The 13,132-nt window shown below is 40.7% G+C and overlaps 1 protein-coding gene and 1 long non-coding RNA gene across 4 annotated transcripts in view; one reads left to right on the plus strand and one right to left on the minus strand.

Annotated features, from left to right (window-relative positions):
* The first annotated feature begins 300 nt into the window (after positions 1–300).
* Positions 301–13,132, plus strand: part of abcf3 (ATP-binding cassette, sub-family F (GCN20), member 3) — a 26,042-nt gene continuing 13,210 nt past the window's right edge. For all 3 annotated transcript variants that reach the window (XM_050067593.1, XM_050067596.1, XM_050067597.1), the window contains exons 1-11: positions 301–458; positions 6,659–6,806; positions 10,182–10,252; positions 10,516–10,571; positions 10,703–10,800; positions 10,968–11,090; positions 11,254–11,520; positions 11,662–11,742; positions 12,256–12,315; positions 12,616–12,672; positions 12,813–12,835. In XM_050067593.1, coding sequence (XP_049923550.1) covers positions 386–458; positions 6,659–6,806; positions 10,182–10,252; positions 10,516–10,571; positions 10,703–10,800; positions 10,968–11,090; positions 11,254–11,520; positions 11,662–11,742; positions 12,256–12,315; positions 12,616–12,672; positions 12,813–12,835 — 1,057 coding nt within the window. In that variant the 5' untranslated portion in view covers positions 301–385. The remainder of the gene's footprint in view (positions 459–6,658; positions 6,807–10,181; positions 10,253–10,515; positions 10,572–10,702; positions 10,801–10,967; positions 11,091–11,253; positions 11,521–11,661; positions 11,743–12,255; positions 12,316–12,615; positions 12,673–12,812; positions 12,836–13,132) is intronic.
* On the minus strand, positions 466–5,917 carry LOC126404411 (uncharacterized). The gene is made up of 6 exons (XR_007571476.1): positions 5,579–5,917; positions 4,257–4,476; positions 3,029–3,086; positions 2,670–2,773; positions 2,079–2,124; positions 466–2,032 (listed from the first exon to the last, which is right to left on the minus strand). It is a non-coding gene; the product is annotated as an uncharacterized LOC126404411 (long non-coding RNA).

Genomic DNA, 13,132 nt, shown 5'->3' on the forward strand with positions numbered 1-13,132 from the left:
CAACATATCTGTTGGTGTGTAAAATGGATCTTATCCATGTTGCTTTTTGTCACTTCCTGTGCATGAACTGCATCCGTTCATTAAACGAACACAAAACAGTCTCCTTCTGACAGAGGCGATGACGACACAGTGTCTTTTAAGTTTTTAAGATATTTTTACGTTGTAACAAGATAAATAAATATATTGTAAAAACGTGAGACCGTCCCGTGTGGTCAGCTGATCCTCATCAGCTTCTTTCCTCTGAATTACGGATTTTTTTTTTCATTTTGGCTCGTTTAGAGCGTTTCAATCATCTGACGTCACCACTAAACTTCATTGCCCACAATTCACGGCGCTGTCGCATGTTGACGCATGCGTGCCGCGGCAGGGTCCAGGGCCGGGTATCATGGCGACGTACGTGGACATCCTGAAGAGCGAGTTTCCTGAGATCGACACGGAGGTTTTCGACTATATCACAGGTGAGAGCCCGGGGACAGAGCCGCTGTGTGCCGGGGACAGAGCCGCTGTGTGCCGGGTCGACGGAGCGACACACACCGGCCTTTGATGAGCCTGTTAGCCGGGCAACAGCTGCGCTCTTAGCTGCGGAGCTAATGAGCTAACATGGGTTGGCTAACCGGGCTGACTGCCGGAGAGACACCGGTTAGCACGGCACGGCTCAGTGCGGTTAGCTCGACCTGAAACCGGGTTAGTTTAAGGATTATAGCCCCGTTTGACCGGACTAAAACCCTCAACACTCACCAGAGGGAACCGTGGAGGTGTCAGAGCAAGTACTTCAAGAATATATAAGGAAGTATTTAAGGTAGTATTAAAGGAGAAAGTACAGGAATATTTAAATACTCCTGTACTTTCTCCTATAACATTGCTGTAATACTACCTTAAATACTTCCTTAAATACTCCTGTGCTTTCTCATATAACACTGCTGTAATACTACCTTAAATACTCCTGCACTTTCTCCTATAACACTGCTGTAATACAATCTTAAATACTTCCTTAAATACTCCTGTACTTTCTCCTATAACACTGCTGTAATACTTCCTTAAATAATTCCTTAAATACCCCTGTACTTTCTCCTATAACACTGCTGTAATACTATCTTAAATACTTCCTTAAATACTCCTGTACTTTCTCCTATAACACTGCTGTAATACTACCTTAAATACTCCTGTACTTTCTCCTATAACACTGCTGTAATACTAACTTAAATACTCCTGTACTTTCTCCTGTAACACTGCTGTAATACTTCCTTAAATACTCCTGTACTTTCTCCTATAATACTGCTGTAGTACTACCATAAATACTTCCTTAAACACTCCTGTACTTTCTCCTATAATACTGCTGTAATAGTACCTTAAATACTTCCTTAAATACTTCTGTGCTTTCTCCTATGACACTGCTGTAGTACTACCTTAAATACTTCCTTACATCCTCCTGTACTTTCTCCTATAATACTGCTGTAGTACTACCTTAAATACTTCCCTAAATACTCCTGTACTTTCTCTTATAACACTGCTGTAATACTACCTTAAATACGTCATTAAATACTCCTGTACTTTCTCCTATAACATTGCTGTAATACTACCTTAAATACTTCCTTAAATACTCCTGTACGTTCTCCTATAATACTGCTGTAATACTACCTTAAATACTCCTGTACTTTCTCCTATAATACTGCTGCAATACTACCTTAAATACTTCATTAAATACTCCTGTACTTTCTCCTATAATACTGCTTTAACACTTCCTTAAATACTCCTGTACTTTCTCCTATAATTCTGCTGAAATACTACCTTAAGTACTTCCTTCAATACTTCTGTGCTTTCTCCTATAATACTGGTGTAGTACTACCTTAAATACTTCCTTAAATACTCCTGTACTTTCTCCTATAATACTGCTGTAATACTACCTTAAATACTTCCTTAAATACTCCTGTACCTTCTCCTATAACACTGCTGTAATACTACCTTAAATACTTCATTAAATACTCCTGTACTTTCTCCTATAACATTGCTGTAATACTACCTTAAATACTTCCTTAAATACTCCTGTACTTTCTCCTATAACATTGCTGTAATACTACCTTAAATACTCCTGTACCTTCTCCTATAATACTGCTGTAGTACTACCTTAAATACTCCTGTGCTTTCTCCTATAATACTGCTGTAATACTACCTTAAATACTTCCTTAAATACTCCTGTACTTTCTCCTATAACATTGCTGTAATACTACCTTAAATACTCCTGTACCTTCTCCTATAATACTGCTGTAGTACTACCTTAAATACTTCCTTAAATACTCCTGTGCTTTCTCCTATAATACTGCTGTAGTACTACCTTAAATACTTCCTTAAATATTCCTGTACTTTCTCCGATAACACTGCTGTAATACTACATTAAATACTTCATTAAATACTCCTGTATTTTCTCCTATAACACTCCTGTAGTACTACCTTAAATACTTCCTTAAATACTCCTGTACTTTCTCCTATAATACTACCTTAAATACTTGCTTACATCCTCCCGTACTTTCTCCTATAATACTGCTGTAGTACTACCTTAAATTCTTCCTTAAATACTCCTGTACTTTCTCCTATAACACTGCTGTAATACTACCTTAAATACTTAATTAAATACTCCTGTACTTTCTCCTATAATACTGTTGTAATACTACCTTAAATACTTCCTTAAATACTCTTGTGCTTTCTCCTATAACACTGCTGTAATACTTCCTTAAATACTCCTGTACCTTCTCCTATAATACTGCTGTAGTACTACCTTAAATACTTCCTTAAATACTCCTGTATTTTCTCCTATAACACTGCTGTAATACTACCTTAAATACTCCTGTACTTTCTCCTATAACACTGCTGTAATACTTCCTTAAATACTTCATTAAGTACTCCTGTACTTTCTCCTATAACACTGCTGTAATAGTACCTTAAATACTTCCTTAAATACTCCTGTACTTTCTCCTATAATACTACCTTAAATACTCCTGTACTTTCTCCTATAACACTGCTGTAATACTACCTTAAATACTTCCTTAAATACTCCTGTACGTTCTCCTATAATACTGCTGTAGTACTACCTTGAATACTTCCTTAAATACTCCTGTACTTTCTCCTATAATACTACCTTAAATACTTCCTTACATCCTCCCGTACTTTCTCCTATAATACTGCTGTAGTACTGTGACAGATTCACCTAATCATTAATTAAATGCAATTTAAGATATGGAGATCTCTGGGAAACAACAGGTTTCTTCGATTATGTAAAAAAGTAAATAAATAATTCCCTGTACATGTATAAGGGTAAGATGGGGTATCCGCTGTCGTGGGTGTAAATTTCTGTACGTGTAAAATGATAATTTACAAAAATGGACGAGATTATTTAGGGAGGAAGAGGCGGAGAAGAAGGGACCGGGAAAAGGAACAATAGAGCTGGCGGACCTAAACGTTAGGACCTGAATATAAAGTAAAAGTAACGAGCTGTGGACATTAAGTAAATTAAAAAGACCATTAAAAATAAACCCATCAGTGGTTACCTTAAAGACCCGTCCTTTCACGGTATCCCTGCTGGACATCTCGACCTCAGAGGACGGAGCGTGTGCCCAGGACCAAACCGATGGATTATTTTCCTGATTGACTGCGCGGTCCCTGGGTGAGATCGTTTCCTTTATATATTTTTCCTGGTATACCAGAGGTACAGCGATCGATCGCATATTTTTGTTTTTTCACCGTTTTTTGCTGTGTGGATCTGCGCTATTTTTGTTTGACACGCCTGGATGAGTGACTGTTTCGTTTGCGTGCGTCACGGACTCAAAAATAATCAAAAGACATTTAAAAGTTATTGAAAATGGACAGTATTGTACTTTTCGTTAGTTGGGACTGTGAGTTTATTTTGGGGATTGCAAAAACTGAGATTGGTTTTGTGATGTGACTTTTTTTTTTATTTATTCATTTAAACCTACGCATGACGTGCGTATAGGCGCTGGGGGGAGGAATTAATTAAACGTGCGTTATTTGAATTTATACACTCTGTTGAGAGTTTCATATATCTTTATTCCTTAATATTTGTTGTTGTTTTTTTGGGGGGGATAAACATTTTTTATTTTTCTCAAAAGTTTTCTATTTTCCTGAAAAGAGCCCCCCTTGTGTAGTTAACGCTTACTTGAGAAAAGGTAAAGTGTTACAGTACTACCTTAAATACTTCCTTAAATACTCATGTACTTTCTCCTATAACACTGTTGTAATACTACCTTAAATATTTCCTTAAATACTCCTGTGCTTTCTCCTATAACACTGCTGTAATACTACCTTAAATACTTCCTTAAATACTCCTGTACTTTCTCCTATAACATTGCTGTAATACTACCTTAAATACGTCCTTAAATACTCCTGTGCTTTCTCCTATAACACTGCTGTAATACTTCCTTAAATACTCCTGTACCTTCTCCTATAATACTGCTGTAGTACTACCTTAAATACTTCCTTAAATACTCCTGTACTTTCTCCTATAACACTGCTGTAATACTACCTTAAATACTTCCTTAAATACTCCTGTACTTTCTCCTATAACACTGCTGTAATACTACCTTAAATACTTCCTTAAATACTCCTGTACTTTCTCCTATAACACTGCTGTAATACTACCTTAAATACTTCCTTAAATACTCCTGTACTTTCTCCTATAACACTGCTGTAATACTACCTTAAATACTTCCTTAAATACTCCTGTACTTTCTCCTATAACACTGCTGTAATACTACCTTAAATACTTCCTTAAATACTCCTGTACTTTCTCCTATAACACTGCTGTAATACTACCTTAAATACTTCCTTAAATACTCCTGTACTTTCTCCTATAACACTGCTGTAATACTACCTTAAATACTTCCTTAAATACTCCTGTACTTTCTCCTATAACACTGCTGTAATACTACCTTAAATACTTCCTTAAATACTCCTGTACTTTCTCCTATAACACTGCTGTAATACTACCTTAAATACTTCCTTAAATACTCCTGTACTTTCTCCTATAACACTGCTGTAATACTACCTTAAATACTTCCTTAAATACTCCTGTACTTTCTCCTATAACACTGCTGTAATACTACCTTAAATACTTCCTTAAATACTCCTGTACTTTCTCCTATAACACTGCTGTAATACTACCTTAAATACTTCCTTAAATACTCCTGTACTTTCTCCTATAACACTGCTGTAATACTACCTTAAATACTTCCTTAAATACTCCTGTACTTTCTCCTATAACACTGCTGTAATACTACCTTAAATACTTCCTTAAATACTCCTGTACTTTCTCCTATAACACTGCTGTAATACTACCTTAAATACTTCCTTAAATACTCCTGTACTTTCTCCTATAACACTGCTGTAATACTACCTTAAATACTTCCTTAAATACTCCTGTACTTTCTCCTATAACACTGCTGTAATACTACCTTAAATACTTCCTTAAATACTCCTGTACTTTCTCCTATAACACTGCTGTAATACTATCTTAAATACTACCTTAAATACTCCTGTACTTTCTCCTATAACACTGCTGTAATACTACCTTAAATACTTCCTTAAATACTCCTGTACGTTCTCCTATAATACTGCTGTAGTACTACCTTCAATACTTCCTTAAATATTCCTGTACTTTCTCCGATAACACTGCTGTAATACTTTCTTAAATACTTCATTAAATACTCCTGTATTTTCTTCTATAACACTCCTGTAGTACTACCTTAAATACTTCCTTAAATACTCCTGTACTTTCTCCTATAATACTACCTTAAATACTTCCTTACATCCTCCCGTACTTTCTCCTATAATACTGCTGTAGTACTACCTTAAATACTTCCTTAAATACTCCTGTACTTTCTCCTATAACACTGTTGTAATACTACCTTAAATATTTCCTTAAATACTCCTGTGCTCCCCCCCCCCCCCCCCCCCCCGAGGCACGTACACAGAGATCCATTCATCATTAAATGCCCAAACATACTCGAGCGGACATCCGCAAGCCCTGTGCGCGCAAAGCTCCGCGCACCAGTGACTGCTCGGNCCCCTCGAGGACGTACACAGAGATCCATTCATCATTAAATGCCCAAACATACTCGAGCGGACATCCGCAAGCCCTGTGCGCGCAAAGCTCCGCGCACCAGTGACTGCTCGGCATGTATTTTTCACATCGCGGGGATTTTTCACGGACATTTTTACAGGAAACTACAACGCGGAAGTGCGCTCGACTGAAAGCCCGAATGACTGCGGACATTCCTCGCGGAGTAGTAGTCTCTGCATGTTTCTCCTGTTTGTTCTCTGCATGTTTCTCCTGTTTGTAGAAGAGCATCAAACTAGCTGGCAGCCCATCTCACACCGCTGCAGCAATCCTATACTGCCCTCGTGCGGTTAGGAGCTGAATTGCATGTCAAATAAAGGGGGGAAATAAGACGGCGAATTGTAATAGTCGCATTAAAAAATAGATTTTTCAAAAATAAAACGACTATTCGAAATTCGAAAATCGTGACCCATCCCTAGGAGGTATCATCATCTTTATCATCATTCCATGTGTGTGTCAGTACTCTGTGACATCACAGTGGGTGTGGTTACAGGTGTATGACAGGGCTGAAGCTTAATGTGTGTGTTTCAGGTGTTCTGGACAGCGGCGGAGCAGATTTTGAGGATGGGGAGGAGGTGTACGACGCCATCGGAGGAGTCCTGCAGGAAGTGTCTGCTGACAGTAAAAACGAGGATGACGTCAGAGACATCTGCCTCCAGATGTTCAACACTCTCAAACTGTAAGAGACCGCACAAACTCACGTCTTGTGTTCAGGCTCATTTATAGTTTTGAGTCGGCTCTCTGCAGAGTCGACTCCATGACCTACACTGTTGTGAGTATTTGCACCTGTGCGACGGTGTGTCCGAGTCGCTCTGCAGGTAAACCTGCGAAACACAAGCTGACGGTGGGGTTTCTGTGCCACTGTGTCAAGTCTCATTGATCCAAAAACACTCGTTAAACACAGCTTATTAGCAAAACTCAGCTTCATTATAACTCACAAGGTTCATATGTTTTCGCAGCATAATCTTTTTTTCTTATTTCCCAAGATAATAAAATGCAAAAATTATTACTCACTAAAATCAGGACTCGTATTGCCATTGCAACATCTGTTTTGATAATGGCAATGTGTTTGTTTGTTTTTATGTGCATCGTGCAGCCGTAGTTTTTGGGAATAATTTCGGTTTCTGTTGGGTGTAGTATGTTTCTGACAGAAATAATTTGTGTCTTTGCTGGAAATAATAGTCTGCATGTTTTCAATGGGAATAAAAATGTACATATTTTTGTTGGGAATAAGTGTATGTGTTTTTGTCAGGAAAAATAGTCTTCGTGCTTTCTTTGGTAAAAAATATTCTATGTGTTTTCGTTGGGAATAATAGTGTAAGTGTTTTCGTTGGAAAAAAAAGTCTACGTGTTTTCGTCGGCAATGGATGTGCATGTATTTTCATTGGGAATAATAGTCTACATGTTTTTGTTGGGAATAAAAGTGTACGTGTTTTCGTTGGGAAAAATAGTCTATGTTTTTTCATTGGGAATAGTAGCGTACCAGTAGCGTACCCGTAGCGTACATGTAGCGTACATGTAGCACACACGTAGCGTACCTGTAGCGTACCCGTAGCACACACGTAGCCTACCTTTAGCATACCGCTAGCGTACCCCTAGCGTACCTGTTTTCATCAGAAATAACACATTTGCATCCACAATAATACCTTTTTGTTTTTTAATGATGTGTGATATATTTGGGAATAACTAGTGTTTGTGTCAGTAACAAAATATGTTTCCATCACATACATGATATGAGGAGTCACATGTTTGAATGAGGAGTTACATGTTTGTATGAGGAGTCACATGTTTGAATGAGGAGTTACATGTTTGTATGAGGAGTCACATGTGTGTATGAGGAGTCACATGTTTGAATGAGAAGTCACATGTTTGAATGAGGAATTACATGTTTGTATGAGGAGTCACGTGTGTATGAGGAGTCACGTGTGTGTGTATGAGGAGTCACGTTTGTATGAGGAGTCATGTGTGTATGAGGAGTCACGTGTGTATGAGGAGTCACATGTTTGAATGAGGAGTTACACGTTTGTATGAGGAGTCACGTGTGTGTATGAGGAGTCACATGTGTGTATGAGGAGTCACATGTGTGTATGAGGAGTCACATGTTTGAATGAGGAGTCACATGTTTGAATGAGAAGTCACATGTTTGTATGAGGAGTCACGTGTGTATGAGGAGTCACATGTTTGTATGAGGAGTCACATGTGTGTATGAGGAGTCACATGTTTGTATGAGGAGTCACATGTGTGTATGAGGAGTCACATGTTTGAATGAGGAGTTACACGTTTGTATGAGCAGTAACTTGAGTAACATGAGGAGTAACATGAGGAGTTGCATGTTTGTATGAGCAGTAACTTGATGAGTAACATGAGGAGTAACATGAGCAGATACATGAGCAGTTACATGAGGAGTAACATGAGCAGATACATGAGGAGTAACATGAGGAGTTACATGAGGAGTAACAAGCAGTTACATGAGGAGTAACATGAGCACATGAGCAGTTACATGAGGAGTAACATGAGCAGTTACATGAGGAGTTACATGAGGAGTAACAAGCAGTTACATGAGGAGTTACATGTTTGTATGAGCAGTAACTTGATGAGTAACATGAGGAGTAACAAGCAGATACATGAGCAGTTACATGAGGAGTAACATGAGCAGATACATGAGGAGTAACATGAGCACATGAGCAGTTACATGAGGAGTAACATGAGGAGTAACATGAGCAGTTACATGAGCAGTTACATGAGGAGTAACATGAGCAGTTACATGAGGAGTAACATGAGGAGTTACATGAGGAGTAACATGAGCGGTTACATGAGCAGTAACATGAGGAGTAACATGAGCAGTTACATGAGCAGTAACATGAGGAGTTACATGAGGAGTAACATGAGCAGTTACATGAGGAGTAACATGAGCAGATACATGAGCAGATACATGAGCAGTTACATGAGCAGTTACATGAGCAGTTACATGAGGAGTAACAAGCAGTTACATGAGCAGTAACATGAGGAGTTACATGAGGAGTAACGAGCAGTTACATGAGGAGTAACGAGCAGTTACATGAGCAGTAACAAGCAGTTACATGAGCAGTAACATGAGGAGTTACATGAGGAGTAACGAGCAGTTACATGAGGAGTAACAAGCAGTTACATGAGGAGTAACATGAGCAGATACATGAGCAGTTACATGAGGAGTAACATGGGCAGTTACATGAGGAGTAACATGGGCAGTTACATGAGCAGTTACATGAGGAGTTACATGGGCAGTAACATGAGCAGTAACATGAGGAGTAACATGGGCAGTTACACGAGGAGTAACATGGGCAGTTACACGAGGAGTAACATGAGCAGTTACATGAGCAGTTACATGAGGAGTTACATGAGGAGTAACAAGCAGTTACATGAGGAGTTACATGGGCAGTAACATGAGCAGTAACATGAGGAGTAACATGGGCAGTTACACGAGGAGTAACATGAGCAGTTACATGAGCAGTTACATGAGGAGTTACATGAGGAGTAACAAGCAGTTACATGAGCAGTAACATGAGGAGTTACATGAGGAGTAACGAGCAGTTACATGAGGAGTAACGAGCAGATACATGAGCAGTTACATGAGCAGTTACATGAGGAGTAACATGGGCAGTTACATGAGCAGTTACATGAGGAGTAACATGAGCAGTTACATGAGGAGTAACGAGCAGTTACATGAGGAGTAACGAGCAGATACATGAGCAGTTACATGAGCAGTTACATGAGGAGTAACATGGGCAGTTACATGAGCAGTTACATGAGGAGTTACATGGGCAGTAACATGAGCAGTAACATGAGGAGTAACATGAGGAGTAACATGGGCAGTTACACGAGGAGTAACATGAGCAGTTACATGAGGAGTAACATGGGCAGTTACATGAGGAGTAACGAGCAGTTACATGAGGAGTAACATGAGAAGTAACATGAGGAGTGACATGAGCAGTAACATGAGGAGTAACATGAGCAGTTACATTAGGAGTAACATGAGCAGTAACATGAGGAGTAACATATGTCCTGTGTTCCTCAGGAACCATCATGGCCCTCAGAAGCAGCTGCTGTTGGACGCTCCTGTTCAGATCTCTCAGATCTCTGCAGACGGTAAGAAACTCCTCAATGCGACTTTATTCATACACATCAGTATGTCTCAGAGGCTTTACAGCAGAAGACACACCTCTGTCCCTCTGTCCCTCTGTCCTCTGTCCCCCTGTCCTCTGTCCTCTGTCCCCCTGTCCTCTGTCCCTCAGAGCTGATCAGGAAAATAAACAATCTCAGCCTTGACGATAATGAACTACATTTTTATTTAAACACACATTAAAGTATTTTAACAGTGTGTGATGTGAACATGTGTCACCTTCCCTCAGTTTGTGCCACAGAGGACATTCAGGGTATCTGGATGATGAAACGTGGTCAGAACACAGTGAGTCTCTTATAATGACTTTGCACTAAAATAATACTCTAATTTTTTACACATTTAAATATTTTAATATTTTTTTGGATTCACGGTTAATGACAGCTGATCTTTGATGATAACTTCCTGTCTCTCTCCAGACAGTGGACGCTAAGAAACTGGAGAAGGCCGAGGCGAAGCTGAAAGCTAAACATGACCGCAGAAACGAGAAGGACTCTCAGAAGCCCTCCACTCCACTGTCAGTACACACCTGTCCTCACCTGTCCTAATCTGTCCTCACCTGTCCTCACTTGAACATCTTTTATCTCACCTAGCTTCACCTTTCCTCTCTGTCCTCACTTGTCCTCACCTGTGCTCACCTTTGCTCACCTAGCTTCACCTGTCCACCTGTGTTGTCTGTCACAGAGTCCTAGAGGAGGCGTCGGCCAGTCAGGCCAGCAACAAGAAGGACAACCGAGTGGACCAATCAGGAAAGAACCGCAGCTATGACATTCGCATCGAGAACTTTGATGTTTCTTTTGGAGAAAGGTGGGTTAGTACTACTGATCAATGATCAGTTGATCAATAATAATATAATGGTAGGGGAAACACTGACGTCGGTATACGATGAATGTATTTTAGTTTTGAGAAATGTACTTCAGATTTTTAAGGATATATTTCAGTTTCTTGATGAATATATTTCTGTCTCCAGATGTTTGCTGCAGGGGGCGGAGCTGTCTCTGGCAACAGGCCGGCGGTACGGTCTGATTGGTCGGAATGGTTTGGGAAAGACGACACTGTTGAAGATGTTGGCCAGTCGAAACCTCCGCGTCCCGGCTCACATCTCCATCCTCCACGTGGAGCAGGAAGTTGAGGGAGATGACACAGCTGCGCTGCAGAGTGTCCTGCAGAGTGACACGCTGAGGGAAGAGCTTCTGACTGAGGAGAGGACGCTCAACGCTCGTATCGCCAGCGGGACGTAAGATGTTCATCAGGGTCGTTTACTGTTCACGTTTGAACTTTGGTCGACACGTTTAAGGTATCAGGTACCGTTACCTTAAACGTGTCGACCTCGCATTAACCCAAACCTTTTTTTTTGTTTTGTTTTTTTTTGTTCCAGTGCTGACGGGATGGAGAGCGTCAGACTGTCAGAGATCTACGGCAAGCTGGAGGAGATTGAGGCCGACAAAGCCCCAGCACGGTAACTATGGAAACCACACAGCATCACTGATAACATCTGTATCTCTACAGTAAAAACTACAATTGCATGACACATTTGGCAGTGTCGCACCGTCTGCGCTGATTCAGTGCATGGTGCGTTGGTAAATTCAGTCTGACGCTCTACACTAAAATGAGAGCCCTGTTGGTGGAAGAAACGGAGCGTTATATTTCTACATGAATGAACCAACGGTTAAGTTAATCACACATTCACTCCGCTCGGCGCTCTGCTGCTCCGTCTCCACAGACAGAGTGTCCAGAGTGCGCTCTGCTGCTCCAGAGTGCGCTCTGCCACTCTGAGAGTTTTGTTGTCAGTTTGTCATTGTGCTAGTAAAGTACCTTATTACTGTGACTGCTGGGTACAGTCAGTGGGGAGCTCCACCCGGCTCACAGATGCCACCTGGTGGTTGTTGGTGCACACAGCAACTCCAGCCTGTTAGAATCAAAGTGTTTGGCCAAAGGTTTGAACTGACTGACATCTTTCTCATTCAATCAGAGCCTCCGTCATCCTGGCTGGTCTCGGATTCTCTCCCAAAATGCAACAGCAGGCAACCAAGTGAGTCCTCCACACACACGCACACACACACGCACACACACACACACACGCACACGCACACGCACACGCACACGCACACGCACACTTCGGAGGATACTTCAGTGACTTCCAGATTTACTACTGACAAACACCAACCGTTCAGTGATTCATGTTGAGACACCCTGCATTTTGTAGAGTCCCCACACTGTGGAGTGTCCCCACAGTGTATACACACACTAACGTCCCCACAACATGCTCAACACAGTCCTCCCACTGTTACACTGCGTGTTGGTTTCTGATAACATGAGACTGTGTGTGCAGGGAGTTCTCAGGAGGATGGAGGATGAGGTTGGCGTTGGCCAGAGCTCTGTTTGCTCGGTGAGTTTCTGTTTACATCCAAACAACTTCTTCGTCTCCTTCTCCTTCTTCTTCTTCTTCCTCAGTCAGTCTTGTTGGTTTGTGTCTGTGATTGACAGCTTGTCATCTAACTGTGTATTTATTTGGTTTGTTTTCATCAGGCCGGATCTGCTGCTGCTGGACGGTGAGTTACATCCTTCTCTTAACAAAGTAGGAAGTACAGTTAGTGGAAGGACAAACAGATTTACCTTGTAGCAGTAGTAGCAGTAGTAGCAATATTGGTGGTAGTAGTAGTAGTAACGGTAGTAGTAGTAGCAGTAGCATTAGTAGTAACATAAGCATTAGTTCAAATAAACACAAGAAGTTTGTGCTCTAGAGAAAGGATTAGCACTCAGTGAATAACCTCCTAAGCCCTATGATAAGCTAATATGGCAAGGCTTAACTATACAGACCAGTGAGCAGTGATAACTAACATGTCTTT

Source organism: Epinephelus moara, chromosome 2 (assembly GCF_006386435.1).
Source record: "Epinephelus moara isolate mb chromosome 2, YSFRI_EMoa_1.0, whole genome shotgun sequence".
In the NCBI taxonomy this organism is placed as follows: domain Eukaryota; kingdom Metazoa; phylum Chordata; class Actinopteri; order Perciformes; family Serranidae; genus Epinephelus; species Epinephelus moara.